This window comes from Suricata suricatta, chromosome 3 (genome assembly GCF_006229205.1).
Source record: "Suricata suricatta isolate VVHF042 chromosome 3, meerkat_22Aug2017_6uvM2_HiC, whole genome shotgun sequence".
NCBI lineage: Eukaryota > Metazoa > Chordata > Mammalia > Carnivora > Herpestidae > Suricata > Suricata suricatta.
Genome location: NC_043702.1, coordinates 70,250,453 through 70,267,816, shown reverse-complemented (window position 1 = coordinate 70,267,816; position 17,364 = coordinate 70,250,453). Strand labels below are relative to the sequence as shown.

Genomic DNA, 17,364 nt, shown 5'->3' with positions numbered 1-17,364 from the left:
GAACTAAAACAAGGGTGAGCATGAATAGAGCCAGTAACAAGACCACAAATGTTCACAACCGTGGCTGGATATACATTTTACTTTAAACTTGCTAACAGCCAATGAAAACCAAGACTTTGCTGTCCCTATTACTCATGATTTTTTTAAAGACTAACATTATAAACCACATTTTGAGAGCATGGCCAGTTTTCTCAGGTAAAGTGTCACTGAGAGGAAATATAGGGGTCAGACTGTAAGTCTTAGATCTTTCCCAGACTTCTTGAAGTATCAGTCCTGCCCTTCTACAGCCATCTTGCTTGCACCTTCTGTTGGCTATTCGTGTGGCTTGGTGTAGATTGCAGGTAGGTCAGCCCAAATCCACCCACACTAGTGAAAGGTGACTCAGAGCTCATGTCCTGGTAGTGATGGGTCAGGTCAAGAACAACTGCATCCTACAAGAAGGACATCATGTTTCATGCAGTGTCCTTTTCTTTTCTCTAACCTCAATATCAGCCTCAGATCATATAAATAATTATGGAAAGAGATCCTTTACTCTTTCTCATATGTTGTGCCTTGCTTAGTCCAAGTTATGGGCATATGCCATTTCAGGGGCAATTCAGAGCCATAACACACAAAAACATTAATAAACTACCATGATGAGCATGTCATCATGATTTCCCTTTTCCTGACTCTTGAGATCGTGTGATCTTTTCTTGGGAAGAAAGAAATCAGTCTCCATCCAATAGAAAATTGTCCAGGGTCTGATACCATGATAAAAACACAGAAAGTAACCCAAGTCCTGGAAAAATCATAAATTTAAAGGAAGAGTTTTTGTTTTTGTTGAGATTATGAATAGACAAATAAATTTGGAAGAAGCTCCTAAAAATGTAGTTAGATGCTAAGAAGGATTGCTTTCTGAGTGTTATTGCTAAGATAACCTTATTGTGTATAGACTAGTGGCTTTTCAGACTAGGGTCCTCAGAACCCCTTAAAAACAGTGTCGTGGGTGGGGATAGCTGTTTGCCTTCCAGCTCCCTACCTCTGCTTCAGCCAGGCAAAGCAGTCCACCTTCGTTATCTGTTGTACATATTGGCTTTCCTATCTTGGACTTCTTGAAGTAGTCTAGTGGAAGAAGGAAGAGCTATCCACACCTGTCTTGAGCATAATCGTAATGTTTAATTTTGTCTAACTGCTCTTGCTGTTCTGTTGGTAGGGCAGAGATTAAGTCTTCTTTTTAATGTAAAGGATCTATTTCCTCATTAATTATCTATCTAAAAGTGATTAGTGAGGTCCTTGTTTCCCAAACATAGGAAAAATGAAACTAGTTCCAGCAGTTCCTTGTTGGTAAGTGGTATGAGTTCATGGAACATTAGAAGCTGGTTTATAGCATTAGAGAGGTCTTGATTCCATCTCAGTCTTCTAGACCCCACTTCTCCCCTTATTAATTATGAGCATAAAATAAGCTCAAGGGTATTCTTGCTGAGGGTGAGGAGAAATTCAACTTGCTTACATGGTAAGTGTTTTTAAGACTTGGTACTTCCACAGACATTATATTCAAGAAGTAGCATTCTCCGGCATTCAAGAGCACTCAAGATTAGGCTAAAGTACAGAATGAGGTCTATCTAGCTAAGAACTCACAAAGAACTAGTAGAATATTTTATAAATGCATTAATAGAAATTATAATTGATTATAATTAATTAAGGTACAGAAATCTATGTTTAGAATGGTTACTCAATTAAGGAAGTTTGTTTTAAATTTATCTTGGAACACTCCCTAGTAGAGACTAAAACTTAAGAATCATTAGTAGTTATTTTGCCAGATTTCCTGGGGTAGAAAATCCTAGGTGCGTATTAGGAAATATGAAGTGACCTGGGAGCTATGGAGCTGAAAGTCCATATCTAAGAAGATTATGATGCATTTCATTAAAAAGCAATTTGTAATGCCTAGAGATAATAAGGTGCTATGTAATTGCAATATGAATTCATTGCCAAAAAATAAAAACCCAAACAAACTACTTTTGTTTTTTAATTTTTAGAGAGAGGAGAGCAGAGGAGGGGCCAAGGGAGAGAGAGAGAATCTTAAACAGGTTCTACAGGCCTGACACAGGACTTGATTACCCAACCCTGGGATGATGACCTGAGCCGAAATAAGAGTCAGACACTTAACTGACTAAGCCACACAGGCACCTGTCTTTTTTCTGTCTTTTTTTTTTTTTTTTAAGATTTATTTATTCTTGAGAGTGAGTGCAAGCAGTAAAGGGGGACAGATAGATGGGGGGCAGGGATATAAAGTCCGAGCAGGTTTTGGGCTGACAGCAGTGAGCTTGATGTGGGGCTTGAATTCATGAGCCCTAAGATCATGACCTGAGCCAAAATCAAGAGTTGGTCACCCAATCAGCTGAACCCCCCAGGTGCCCTCCACCCCTCCTCTTTTTTCTTTTTAACAAAGAAATGGACCTTGGAATCAATTAACAAGTAAACTTATCAATATTAGAGCAATGGATTATAAAGGAAATTACAGCAAAGTAAGAGACAGTCACCAGAAGTTTTCACAATGGATTTAGAATCTAGGAGACCTACATACTTGCTAATATAATAACTACAATTAGTAGAATATTAAAACCCACCAATAACAAGTGAAATAGTTGAAAGTTAACTTTTAAAATAAGTGAATCATATATTGAAAATAAGACAGTAATGAATTATTAGAGAAAGAGATATACTTAGTTTGGAATTTATTTGAGCAACTGTGATGTCATCTGTAAACATCATTAATTTTTGAATTTATGAGTTAACATGTACAGAAGAAATACAGAACTTTTGTTAATCAGCTTAATGATAACCCACAACCCTCGGACCAACTGTAATGCAGAACTTTTGTACAGGACTCAGAACTCAAAATACTAAAACTAATAGCAAAAATAGTCATTGAACATATGATTAATGAGTGTTCATCTGTTAATTACCTCTGTTCAGTAAAGGAAGATCACCTAAGAATAATTTTGAAAACATTGTGGAAGAATATGTTGTAATAGTGAAATAAATAGATGATATAATGCTACCAGTTTAGGATGATTTAAATAACCATTTGAAGACACTGTCATCAAAAGGGAGAAATATTTGTTTTATTTGGACATGTAGACTATTATGGCGGTGGTCTCCCAAACTGGCTGATTCCTAGCCTTCTACAATTTTTGAGCTGTGGGAATTGAAGTTAACTCTAGAAGATGGCAGGGCATTTTATACTGCTCATATCTCTCCCACTGGAGTCTTCATGTTCAAATTTCTACCTGAGTGGTCCCCATACTAATGTACCTTCTCTTGAAGTGAGTAGAAGGAGAGCTAGATCTTGTTTTTTTGTTGTAAAAGACAACTGTTTCATACTTTGGGTTGTTATAGATAGGTTAATGCTGCTTCCTTCAAACACTGCTAGGCCTGTCAGACTCCTCTTAAAGGTTTCTGCCTTTAAGAACAGCCTTTTCAAAGTCTCTTGACACCTTCTAGCCTTTGGGCATATGATCCAGTGGGAGTGTCACACATGTACTGTAATGAGTAATTATAAGGCAGTCAAGCATTGGAAGACAAGGACTTTGTGTCTTTTCACTGTAACAACTTCTAATATCTTGCACTCAAGTAGATAATCAGCAAATATTAATTGGATTCATGTTAGATATACAATAAGCATCTTTTCTATAATAGAGCCAAATCAGGGCAGGGGAATTCTGGTTCCTTCGTAGAATAATTGAAATTATTTCTGGGGCACCTGGGTGGCTCAGTTGCTTAAGCATCCAACTTTGGCTCAGGTCATGATCTCAAGGTTTGTGAGTTTGAATACCATGTCAGGCTCTGTGCAGACAGCTCAGAGCCTGGAGCCTGCTTCAGATTCTGTGTCTTCCTCTCTCTGCTTCTCTCTCTCTCTCAAAAATAAACAAATATTTAAAAAATTATTTTAAGAAATAATTTCTAAAATTACATAAAATTAGCTTTGAAAAAAAAATCCAATGAGTTAAGATTAAGATCAGATATCAATTATTTAGTATCCTACTCAATGCTAGTTAGTTGATACAGACAGAATTAAGACACAATCTTCACCATCAAGAAGATGGTCATAGTTTGGTAGTTGAAACACGTAAACAACTACTACAATTAAAATCATACAAAAAGACCTAAAATTGAGATAGGTTATTGGGCACATTCTTCACTTAAAGGAGGAAGTGATCAAATTTCATTGTTAATTCTCTTTTCTTTTAATTCTTAAAGGATAATCGGTGATCACCAGGGAGAATGCTGTAAAGAGTACATAGTCTAGACAGTGCCACACACCCCTACTCTCATAAATAAAAGTCTCTAAAATAATTCACTCCAGGGATTCCGCTCCATTAATACAAGTGAAATTTAACTTACTGACTATACTCAAATTTTAAACTATGAGTGTTCTCTGTATACACATATGTACATGTGTATATAAAATTTCCTAACACAGTGATTTTTTTTTCCCATTCTCCTCCCTTTTTGCCCATCTTTTACCCTCATCCCCTCTGATAATCATCAGTTTGTTCTCCATATTTAGAAGTCTATTTCTGCATTTTGTTTTCTTGTTGTTGCTTTTTTTAGATTCCATATATAAGTGAAATCATAATGGCATTCTCAGACTTAACTTCACTTAGCATAACACCTCTACGTTCATCCATGTTATCACACATGGCAAGCTCTTTCTCTCTCTCTCTTTTTTTTATACCTGAGTAATATTCCTTTGTGTATTTATACACCACACTTTCTTTATCTCTCGATGGGTATTTGGGCTGCTTCCATAATTTGACTATTGTAAATAATGTTGCAGTAAACATAAGGGAATATATAAATTTTCAAATTAGTGTGTTTATTTTCTTTGGGGTAATACTCAGGAGAGGAATTACTGAGTCGTGTAGTAGTTCTATTAATTTTTTAAGGAGCCTCCATTCTGTTTTTCACAATGGCTGTGCTAATTTACATTCCCACTAACAGTGCATGAGGGTAACTTCTTATTCACATCTTCACTAACACTTGTGTTTTTTTTTTTAACTCTAGCCATCTTGGCAGATGTAGGGTTTCATTTTGACAGTGATGTTGAACATCTTCTCACATGTCTGTTGACCATCTGGATGTCTTCTTTGGCAAAATGTCTATTTGGGTTCTCTGCCCATTTTAATCGGCATATTTGGGATTTTGTTTGTTTGTTTTTTGGTGTTGAATTGTATAAGTTTTCTCTTTATTTTGCATCTCCTTCCGTTCAGGAGGTTGCCTTTTTGTCTTATTGATGGTTTCCTTCACTGTTAACAGAGATTTTGTTTTCCATAAAACAAAGCAGTAAGTTTTACAGTTTGACCATGTACCCAATTAACATGGGTGCTTTCTTTTCAACAGAAAAATAACTCTTGGGTTCTATTCGATTCAGTGTGTCCAGTAGGAGAGTAATGACAGTTGCCTGAAGTACTACTAATGGACAGAATCCCATCTTGACCTAGGAGAAAGAGAGAAATGATGTGGTAACAATACTGTATGGCTTTGTCACATTCTCCACTGCCCCCTCCACTACTGTTTACCTACTAGTGTCCAGTAACAGAGGCTAGCCCACATCAGGCATAGGAGAATTTGAAGGAAATTGGGTTCAGACTTAAGTTTACCATTTTTCAAAATTATTCCTATTAAGTGATAAGGAGTAAGGTTTACTTTATTAGCATGTTCAATTTCATGGGTATATAGCATATATATTATAACAGGGTACCTGCATTTGCCACTCTCGAATTTGTGTAATTCTGAAAGAGCTTCCAGACTGTGTTTCTGCACATTCTGTCCCCAAAATAGCACTGTAAGCGTGAAGCAGCATGGTATGTGGGGGAACTGCAAGTAATTAGAAGTGCCTAGAATATAGGTTTGTGTGGAAAAGGGCAGACTAGAAGGACCGGGGTGGTAGAGGGCCGTCTGGGGCATACTAAGACGTTTAAGTTGTTTCATCTGTGGGTCTGTTATGCAATAGCATCAAGAGAATGCTGTCAGATATCCAAGGGTTTGCAAAATCACGGAAGTAGCAGTGTGGAGGGGAGCCTGGAAGGGTGGTCCAGCTGCAGCACAGAGAGGATGAAGGCCCGAGCTGTGTCTGTGGTAGCAGGGATGAATTCAAAAGGTTTGTGTTTTAAGTGACTGCCCTGTGCCAGGGACTGTCTTAGTTTCTGGAAGTACATCTGTGAATAAGGCAAACCTTCCTACCCTCATGAAGACGGCACACTAGTGGGTGGAAAACAGATGATTCCACGTTCTTCACTTTGAGTGACTAGGTGGTAATAATTAGGCAAGAGTTGGTTTGTGGGAAAGAGAGTTTCAATATATTGAATACAAGTGTTTTATATCTAGGATGCATTTGGAAGCACTGCACTAGGGTTACAGTTAGATTTTGGCCCTTTTCAGAGGGCCTGTTTGTATTGGTTTTCAGTCATAGTACTGTACTTAGTTTTATGATAACATCAATCAAGGGTTTTGGTTGCAAGTAGAATCCTCTCTGGCTTGTGTAAGCACAACAGGAACTTCTTAAAAGCTTTTGAGTATCAACTTGATGAAATCTCTGAGAAGGCCAGGGAATCTGGTGTCTAGGAACGGTGGCTCACTGTGGATGCTCCCCACTATACCATTGCCACCCCCTCCCATGGCTTCTTTTAGACCCTCAGTCACTGGCCCACCGTCCCTGAGAGGAACGGGAACAGGCTAGTTCTCTGACTTGTGGAGTAATACCAGAATCAGGACGGTTTTGAAGATATTGCACAACCCAACCATACACATCTAGCAAAGATATTTTTGCCTCCATTTATGTCTGTGAAATGAAAAATAAAACATTTAATTTTACAATGATTTACTATATATTTTTCTGTAACATTGTGATAAAGGCTTGGTGTCTTCTTTACAAAACAAATATTGTCCACATTATAATGAACTACCTTGATTTATTAATTTGCTAATAAACTTGCTTCTAATTGTTCACTGTGTGCCTCAACAGTCTCAGACTTAAGAATTTCATTCTAGAAAATTGTTGATAATTAAGTTATTAGAAATTGTGAATGCATCTCTCTACTGAAACAAAGTTTTCATGGATGATTCATTTCTTATATTTTAAAATGTGTTTTACATTCCAGCGGAAGCTCCTAGAACGCAAGTTACTTGGCATCTTCGGATAAGAAGTGAAAGGGAATAGGATGGAGTCATTTGTGGGCACAGTGCCTATAAACATACTGTAGACAGTCAATAAAAGTTGGGGAAGTGTTTCTAGGATTAGATGGTTGAAGAGAGGAAGGGAAGAAGGCGAGAATAAGCCTACGTGTCTAATATGGGGCTGCCTCTAATTGTTCTGATAAAAGCAGGTTACATTCAGTGACTTAAAATATGCATTTCAAAATTGCACGTATTTATTATCTGATCCCCCAAGTGCCAGAGTAGCAAACAATTTGAGAATCATTTACAGTGAGTGTTTCAAGAGAAAATAGACCATTCTGAATAACATGTAGTGACTAGTTATAACAGAATTGTAAGATTAGCATGAAGTGATTTAGCTGAATACACAGGTCTTCAAAAAAATACCATGGAATGGTTGCTTGTTTTTAATCCTAATATTAGCTTCTTTTCCTAATGATATTTATCTTGTACCTAAAATAGAAAAAATATTAGCTGAGGCTTCCTGTCACCTTCAGCAAGGAATGGCTTATTGTATTTAGATGACCAAAGGCCTTTTCAGCAGTAAAAATGCTGTTTGCCTACTGGAATTTTCTATGGAGAGTGGACAAGAATAAGTCCACTGAGCAAAGTAATAACTGATCGTTTTATATATCCCTGATTGGTCAGGAGCGTTAAGAACTTGATGTTCTATACAATCCGGTTTAACAACAACGTATGTTAAGCACCTGCTATGTGTGAGACGGTGTGGCAGGCACTTGAAGTAAAAAGATGAGCAAAATAGCACAACCCTTGCCCAGTTTGAGGAATTAACCTGAATTATATTCCATAATCTATAATTATGAGAAGAAGAAGTCTTGTAAAAGTATTTCATTAAGGTTTATGTAAGTTTCAAACTAAGATATTTTTATGATATTCCTAAGAAACTTGAGGTATATTAAACAATTCTAGATGGCGGTTTTTAATTTATCATATATTTTAATATTGACAAACATATGGACATTTTGAAAGGAACACAGTTGGGTAATAGCAACCTCAGTATTTAGAAAACTAATTTAGGTGACAGTGAAATAAAAACGGATTCAAGAGAAGTTGAAATTCAATGTAGGGACCCACTTTTGGAGTCACAGGTTGTGATAACCTTCCCTCAGGAGCAAGAAGACCAATGTGCCCTTACTTATACCTGACCAAATGTTCATCTTTTTCTGTCCCATCAGTCCCTTCTGAAATCAGTTAGGAGTGCATCAGATAAAGGGACACTAGCAGAGTGCTAAAGATACGCAGTAACTGACTGATTCCATTCACTGGGAGCACGCTTGCTGCTCCTCCTGCTTGCTGCTAGTTCAAGGTCCTAGAATATAAACTGCTAGGGCTCTGACCAATGTAAAGGCAAATCACACACAAAGTTGAAGTTCTGGGAGTTCTTATTAAATCTAGAGTTTCATTAACCACTTCATGAACTGTGGAAATATTGGGATTAATAAGAACTTTAACTCTTAGCACTAAAAACACTGTTACCTTCTTCTGTTCCAAGTCCTTTATTTTATAGTGTTTTCCTAATCCCAAAGTCACACAACTTTTCCTCAAATTTAATAAACACTCTAAAAATATATCAATATGTGCTTTTTTTCCTGATTTCAAAAACATAACAAATGTTTAAGGTGGAAAAAAAAAAGACATTTTATTTGTACCCCACAGAAATAACAGCTAACACTTTGGTTTTTATTTTTCCAGACTTTTTTCTAGGCATATTGTGTATGTGTGTATACGTGTTTAATGCAAAAATGGGATCACAAGCCTTCTGCCATGTACAGTAGTGAGAAGCCCTGATTTTGGAATCAGACCATCCTGGGTTTGAATCCCAGCCAATTCTGGTTACTGGCATAAGACTTTGGCTGGTTTCTTTACCTGTAAAATAAGGATGATGATGTACCTTTTCATAAGGTTGTTGTGGAGAATAAAAAGGAGATAATGTATTTAAAGTACTTCATCAAGTATTTAATAAATGCTTGATAATCCAGCCTCTTGTTCCTGTGTTCTACTGCCTTGTCCCCTTAGCACCAAGCTTTCTTGGTTTTGGCGGGGACGGGGGTGGGGCAGGGGAGAATGGGAGGGAGGTACAGACATGTTTTTATGAAGAAATGTATTAAACTGGTACTCTATAAACTAAGAGACATATATAGCTAAAATCTCCTCCTGATTTTTAAAACCTTATGTATTTTTTTTAAAAAAAATTTTTTTAATGTTTCTTTTTGAGAGAGAGAGAATAATAGACATGGCATGAGCAGGGGAGAGGCAGAGAGATACAGAATCCAAAGCAGATTCTAAGCTCCAGCCATCAGCACAGAGCCCCATATAGGGCTTTTGAATCCAGGAACCATGAGATCATGACCTGAGATGAAGTAGGAGGCTTAACTGAGCCACTCAGGTGCCCCTAAAACCTTATATTTTTGATATGAAGGTTTATTGTATGGTTTACGTTTTATAAGGTTAACATCAGTTCAAACTAACCATTAAATTTGGTGTTGATTCTAGACATTTTTGTTTGTATGTATTATATATATATATGGCTGTATGTATTTATTTTTAGTTTCTGGGACTTCTTTTAAAAAGAATTAGAATGAAGTTTATAACAGCCTTTGGGGTTTTATTTAATGTGTTATATTCAACATATACATGTATAAGTACTTTGTATATAACGTATATGTTCTTTTTAATGTATATGTAATTTTCAAATCACAAGAAGCAATATAATATGTGATATAAGTACCATGAATATCATGCATAGTTGTGCTATTTTATTTGTCTTGTCCCAAAAGAATCTTACATCACTTTATAATTTGCCTTAATTTCCAAGTAGAACTACAGTTTAATCCCAAATTGACATGGAAAGTTAAATAGTGTCTAAAATTAACTTAGGTAAAGAGTGGCTTTAAATTTTGTTTCAGATTTTTATACTTTTATGTAAAGAAATGTGAAAATTAAATATTTATGTACAAAATAGGTCTACAGTTAAATTTGATGACAAAGAAAGTAAATTTTCCATTTTTTTTCTCTTTTTTCTCTAGTTCAACTGAGAAGTCATTTCCTTGGAGATCAACAGGTATGAGTTTTTGTCATATAAAAAAATCTTTCTTGGGTTTTGCACACACAAAAGGAGCAGTTTTGTAGCCTGTTTCTCTGTTTACTGCCTCTTGGTGAAACAGGCCCAGCAGAGCCCTCACTGGTAACATTACTGAGCTACTTTACTTTCAGATAGTTCTTACTTTGCTTGATTTATTTGAACATCGTTGAGTAGATTCGTGTATGTCAGCTGTAAAGAAAGTTAAAGCATTGGGCATCAACGTATCAATATTATCTCACTGGACATTTTTTTTTTGATGTTTTATTTATTTTTGACACCGAGAGAGACAGAGCATGAGAGGGGGCGGGGCAGAGAGAGAAGGAGACACAGAACTGGAAGCAGGCTCCAGGCTCTGAGCTGTCAGCACAGAGCCCGACGCGGGGCTTGAACCCACAAACGTGAGATCTGACCTGTGCCGAAGTCGGAGGCTAAACCGACTGAGCCCCCCAGGTACCCCATCACTGGACATTTTTAATATCAGCACATATCATCTGTATATTTTCTTTTCTATCATAAGAAAGTACAGGGATGCCCTCCCAAAAGTTACTGCATAATCTGGGAAAGTTGGCTAATCATTTATATAAATCAAGATTTTTTTCCTTTCATAGTGTTTCCCACACTCAAGAAAAGAGTTGCCTGAAACATTTATATCCTTTGTGCATGGAGATTCAGAATATATTGTAGCTTCTAATATAATCCAGAAGCTTCTAATATAATTTCCTTCTCTTTTTACTCCAAATTCACTTTATAGAAAGGATGAAGTACATTAAGGAGGGTATCTGCCATCTTCACAAATATTTGATGACTTTGTACTCAGTGTTCACTTATTAAACGTTGAGCACCTACTCCATGGACCCAGTACTACACGTATTACTGGTTACACAGTGATTGGGGCAACACGTACATGTTTCTGCATCTTCCATGAAGCTTATAACATAAAGGGCAATGTCATCAATGTGTGAATACTAGAATAGGTCTTGATATCTAAATACTTTGACAATTTTTAGACAAGCTTTGATCTTGAATAAAACTCAGATCACCAAGTGTCTGATATCTGAGTTTATCAGAACCTGGTATTAGGATTCCACTGTTATTTATAAGGCATACAAAGCACTCTGCTGTTTTATAAAGAAGGTATTCCCAATCACCAAGAATTGTAGTGTTCACTCAAGCCATAGATTAGGCAAAGAGTTATGAAAAGCTACTTAATAATAAGACTCAGAAACAGTAGCTTAATATAAGAAAAATCATGCCATGAAATAATATGTGGTTAGATGCCAAATATATATTGTGTGGGAAACATTGTTGTAAATGGACGGCCCACTCCTGAGATAGCTTTGCAGAGAAGGTGGGCCTGGAGCCTAGGGCTTGACAGGGGCCAACCTTTAGAGACCACTTTGTCATTAGGCAGCAAAAGTGACAATAGAAATGTCACATACAAACATTTATTTCTTTTTTTATTTTATGTAAAAAAATTTTTTTAATGTTTATTTATTTTTGAAAAGAGGAGGGGCAGAGGAGGGGAGGGGGGCAAGGAGGGAGGGAAGGATGGAGAGGGAGAGAGAGAGAGAAAGACACAGAATCTGAAAGCAGACTCTAGGCTCCAAGCTATCAGCACAGAGCCGGATGGGGGGCCTGAACTCATGAACCTTGAGATCATGACCTGAATTGAAGTTAAACGCTTAACCAACTGAGCCACCTAGGCACCCCACAAACATTTAAAACTGGTTTGAGAGATGGTAAAGTGTGCAAAGTCTAGATAAGCCACATTGGGTCAAATTAGAGAGCTCTGTAAAACTAGTGACTCTGAACTCTCTCATAGGTCATGGAGAGCCACTGAAAATCCTTTGAGCCAAAAAGTCACCTACCTGATTTAAAAATTCCTCAGAAGAAATAGCAGCACTATAAACTACTAAAACGTGATTTGAAAAATGTAAAGAAAAATACAACATAGTAGTGCATTTAGTACTTGTTTATGGCAAAAATTTACCATTTCATATAAAATTCTTCTTTAAGTTTATCTTGAATAGTACATCATTAATTTATTTCAGAAATATATCTTGGGAGCCTTAAACAGTTGTCCAGCACATAGCCGTCAATGTTTAAAACAAATATCCTTGTCTTAAGTGCTTCAGGTCTAGTGCAGGTATGTAATGCTATACACTTGTAATTGGAGGCGGGGGAGCTATAAAGGAAAACTACAGGTTTATACCATATTTACTGATATCTCTATTTCTGGACATTAAGGTAGTTTTAAATTTTTTACGATTATAAATAACATTGTGGTAAACATGCCTGTACATAAAATTATATCTGCACTTTTATCTACCTTAGTCTAGGCTTAAGGAAAAAAATACTGTTTAGAGCATATGAACATTTTTAAAGCTCATGATAAGTGTAACCAATCCTGAAAAGATTATATTATTTTTCCCACCCTTTAGAATTTGAAGTTGACCCTCTTATGCTTACTCATTGACATCATCATTTATATTTCTAATCTACCTACAAAATATTAAAATCTCTTACATATTGCCCTTTTTTGTTGGAGTGGTAGTGTTTGATAGGTGCAAGCTCTTTGTAGTCCAAGTATGGTAGTTATGTCAGTCAGAGTCAAGTCGGGAAAACCAAGCCCAGGTCAGCTAGTTCCTTTGAGGGATTTGATTCATGGGAGGTTAAGTTCAAGGGAGGATTGGAAGGTTTGGGAGAATTAAACAGCATGCTCAGACACCCATGAGATCGATCATACCCAAAGCTCCCACTATTTCTAGGACTGAGGGAGGCCAATGGGTTAGGTGGTTTTGTTTCTAAAGTGGAACAGTGGTGGGAGGTGGGGCAGGGGGAGATTTCCAGCATTAGCTGGAACCAGGAATGCGATAAACCCAAGCCAGAAATGCTGCGTAGAGCAGAGCTGGAGAACATCCTGCGTCTTCTCAGTGCAGTTCCCCTCCTGACACACACCAGTCTGCCCCGGCTGAGCCGAGCCGGAAAAGGCAGTTTGGTGGTTTCTAACTACCAAAAGCCAGCCTGTCAACCTTTACCTGTGTTGATTTACATATAGAGAGAGTGAACTTTGATTAGGAAGGCATGTAATAGCGAATGAAATATTTGGGGCCTTGATGTCCTTTCTACCTCCCCTCCCCTCTAGTACATTTACTCAGCTTTAGTCATTTGACCACCATCTTCATGATTTACTAATGAGTTAAATATAGATAAAATGTGTGCGTGCGTGCGTGTGTGTGTGTGTCTGTGTGTTGAGCTGCTCCCCAAATACTTTAGCGTTAGGGAAATACAACTCCAATAATTCATCCGTCTTCACCACAGCTACATTTGTAATTCATACTTAATAACTAGACTTTATCCCGTACTTATGTCAGATTATACAGGTACCAAACTCCTAGTCACATCTGGCAGGTGTTAGTTACATTTACTGACCTGTTTTTTCTTTTGGGGGGAGAATAAGTATATTCTTCACACACTGAAATCACAACTGCTATTTACTCCACTTTCTATTATTTTAACTATAATAATGTTACTTGTGTGCTTTCTTAAATTTGCCTACTTTTCAGACACAGTTACATTTAAGTTGTAACCATGGCAACAAGCTACAAAGATAAGGGTAGAAAACTGAAATTTGATTGTATACATAAAAGTAAAATCTGGCAAGTTTCATGGTTTTTTCTGTAAGTAGTGATAGACGTCTTTAGAAGTTCGATTGCAACTGAATAATGGCATAAAATGTCTGTTTTACTGCTTTTTCTGTTAAGCTTAACTGTTATCTTCTCTTTACCACATTGCATACAGAAATACTAAATGTAGTATAAAAATCATCTCATTTTTAGAATTTGGTAATTCTGATCAGAATAAGGACAAGGTTGGCTTAAAATTACATATACATATATGTCTTTGACTAGATCTTAACAAAAGTAACATCTTTATTCAGTTTTCTTGCTTTCCTAAATAAGAAAGGATTACATGAAATGGTTTAGGATTAAAAGTCTTTTATTGTTCCTCATTTTTCTTCAATATTTTGAACATTTTCTTGCAGACAATATACATATTACAAATTCGAGTTGAAAAGCTTTAAATGTAAAAAGCCTTTTAGCAGTTCGGTGAATTGTTAACAAGCCAGTGGTTTGATCACTACCTGGGAGAGATCCCTGCCTGCTTTCAGGGTGTTACACAATTTTCTGTTGAAATGCAGAACCTGAGACCAGCTGCTGAATTTTGTTTTTAAATAGCTGACTTACTGCAGAGTCCTTTTCTAAGGAAGAGCTCAGGATGCCCAAGGCTGAAAAGATTTCCATTTCTTTATGATTCAGTTCAGCAAAATCCCTCTGCTTGTTGGTTTGGGTTGGTTGGTCCTTTGGTCTGTCAGTCGTTTGGTTGATTTTTGTATAAGGGATAGTAGGCTGGTTAAAAGTAAAAAGTCAAAGCTTTTTAAGTTTGGGGCTCAACAAGATTACTTCCCAAAGCATGAGGAAGAACCATCCCCTCAACAATTTTTTCAGGCTGGTTGGGAAAGAGTCTTAAAAAGAAGCTTCCCCAGAAGTAATAAAGTTGTTTTGAAGCAGTTATGCTTTATTGTTATCTTGCTTTTCTGTTCCTCTCTCTTCATTATTCTGTATTTTCTAGCTTACCAGCATTACGTACCTACTCTCTAAAAATATAAAATGCACATCCTTTTGTCTTTTATGAAGAGAGTTTTATCATTTTGTTTTGGCTTTGTCTTTTCCTTAGCCTTGCATTTCTTATAACCTTGCATTTTTTGTTTTTTATGTATGTTGTGCTAAAGAGGAGTGAGGAGGGAATGTTGTCTTAATGTTCCTTTCTGCTTTCTCTTTTATTAGCGTTCCATTTTTCCATTGTTCACATCTTCCTCCCTCTTAAAAATTTATGCATTTGTACAATCTCTTATGTTCTGCCAAAATTTAAGGTAGCTTTTAAGAACACATTCAATAAGATAGAAAATAAACACCATAATCATCAACATATATAATAGTATAATAGGTAAAGGCCTGAGGAAAGTGAGAATACAAATATATGTACATGTGACTATAATTCTTCTTCATGGAAATATTATGCAAAATAGTTTTTAAGGAAAAGGAAGAGGAAAAAAAAAAAACCTTGGTCTCACTTCCCTTTTAAGAAAAAGCACACCAATTCACTCACAAAAAAAAAAAAAAGAAAGAAACAAGAAACAAAAACCAACCATACATAGTGTGTGTTGCCCACCAGAAAGAAGCTATTGGAGCCATAAATTGAGTCCTTTTGTCAAAGTGTTCATTGGTTGTTACTTAAATCCTCCAGCCACATCCTGTAAAGTGAATTGTGCCACAAGTCACAATTTCACAGGTTTTCTGTTCCAGGAAAAAAAAAAATACTAGAGTCTAGGCAGTTTCCAGTTTTAGTACTTATGTGTAAAATGAGGGGAGCGGAGCAGCATGACATCAGCCCGAGAATCCTAGCCTTCTCCAGGCAGCCCCCCACTCTGCCCTTCCCTGCACCTGAGGAGAAGGGGCCTCCTGAAACCGAGCTCACCCATCTGTGCCCACAGGCCGAGGGATCCGGCTGCTTTCACTTGAAGAAAGTGTTCAAGAAGTGGCCGCAAGAGCAGGTATTAATGCACGTTAAACAACTGATTGGGAATTACTACTCTTACGAAAGTTAAGAAGCCCTAGGATTAAAGTCTTTCCTAAAACAACAAGTTAGCAAAGGACACAGGAGAATAAAAATAAGGGACATTTCTGGTTGATCCAGAAGGTATTCAGGAGTAGAGAGACGTGGTTCTGCCTTATAAAATTGAGTAAGAGAGAAAATATTAATGATTTCGTGTAGTTGAAATAGTTGATGTTTGAGAATAAATGTGAAAGGGAATGAAAAAGATGGGGGTAAAACAGAAATATTAAACTGATAAGGTTTAACTGCACAGTGTCACATCCATTTATTGTGGAGTATGTATTTAAGTGCCATAATTTTAACACAGTGTCCATTAAATCATTATTGTGTGGTACATACTGACATTAATAGTTAATGTATACTACTAAATGTAAGACTTTATAGGGGTTAGGTTTTGCATTTTGTTTATATATTTGATTTTTGTTCCTAAAATGTATGGACACAACTTTCTTCCACTGCAGTGGGTTTAAAAAAAACATAACATAAATACTGAAGATAAAAGATAAATGAGAGACTAGCCCTAAGTCAATTTATCTTTCTTTTTTCCTCCATCTGGAGCAAGTAATTTATAATATAAAAAAGCATCAGCACATCATGAGATAGGATGCAAACTTAAATGGGAACACTTTATGCCTCAGTAGAAATGTGCCGGATTTACAAAGGAGATAGAATGGGAAGTTATATTGTACATGTTCATAAGTAGAATGTTAGATTAGCAATCATGTATAAAGGACCATTATTTTATTGAGAATTTTGGATGTTATGATTTATTATGACTATAAATTGTACAAATGACAGAATTTCGTCACATATTCATTCCTTCCTATTTCTCTTCTAAATAACAGGAGGAATGCGACTTTCTGTTAAACCCAGCCAAGTTTTTCCTCCTTATTTTTTCAGGCCTTTTGGGCCACATGGTCATGGTATTCTTACCACAGCTTCAGCACTATAGCTTCCTGATCAGAAAAAGTTTCTCTCGACTTTCTCATCTTTTATTACAAAAGGCCTTCTTATATTTTACAAAAAAATTAAGTCCTGAAGAAATTGAAGTAAAGGTAAAATTTTCTTCATTCCTACATCTTTCTGTACCATGGCCATTGCCCCCGCACACCTACACACACACACACACCCCTTCAGAATTGTTTTGTTTTTAATTCAATGAGGACATACTATACAACATTCTATGATATAGGTTTTTTCCTTAACAGCATAATAAAAACCAAGCCTGTGTTTCTGTTATCAGTATATAAAGATCCACCTCTTTTTTAATGGTTAAGTTCCCATGGTTTAGAAAATTTATGTTAGCAGTCCCTTATTAGTAACTATTTTGGTGTTTTCCAGTTTTTTACTTTGACAAACAATGGTAAAAGGTTTCTCTGCACATCTGA

The 17,364-nt window shown here is 36.5% G+C and overlaps 1 protein-coding gene across 6 annotated transcripts in view; it reads left to right on the top strand.

Annotated features, from left to right (window-relative positions):
• PKP4 (plakophilin 4) overlaps positions 1-17,364 on the top strand; it is a 235,752-nt gene that overhangs the window by 147,851 nt on the left and 70,537 nt on the right. For all 6 annotated transcript variants that reach the window (XM_029934537.1, XM_029934536.1, XM_029934539.1 and 3 more), the window contains one exon: positions 10,245-10,279. In XM_029934537.1, the coding sequence (XP_029790397.1) occupies positions 10,245-10,279 (35 nt within the window). The remainder of the gene's footprint in view (positions 1-10,244; positions 10,280-17,364) is intronic.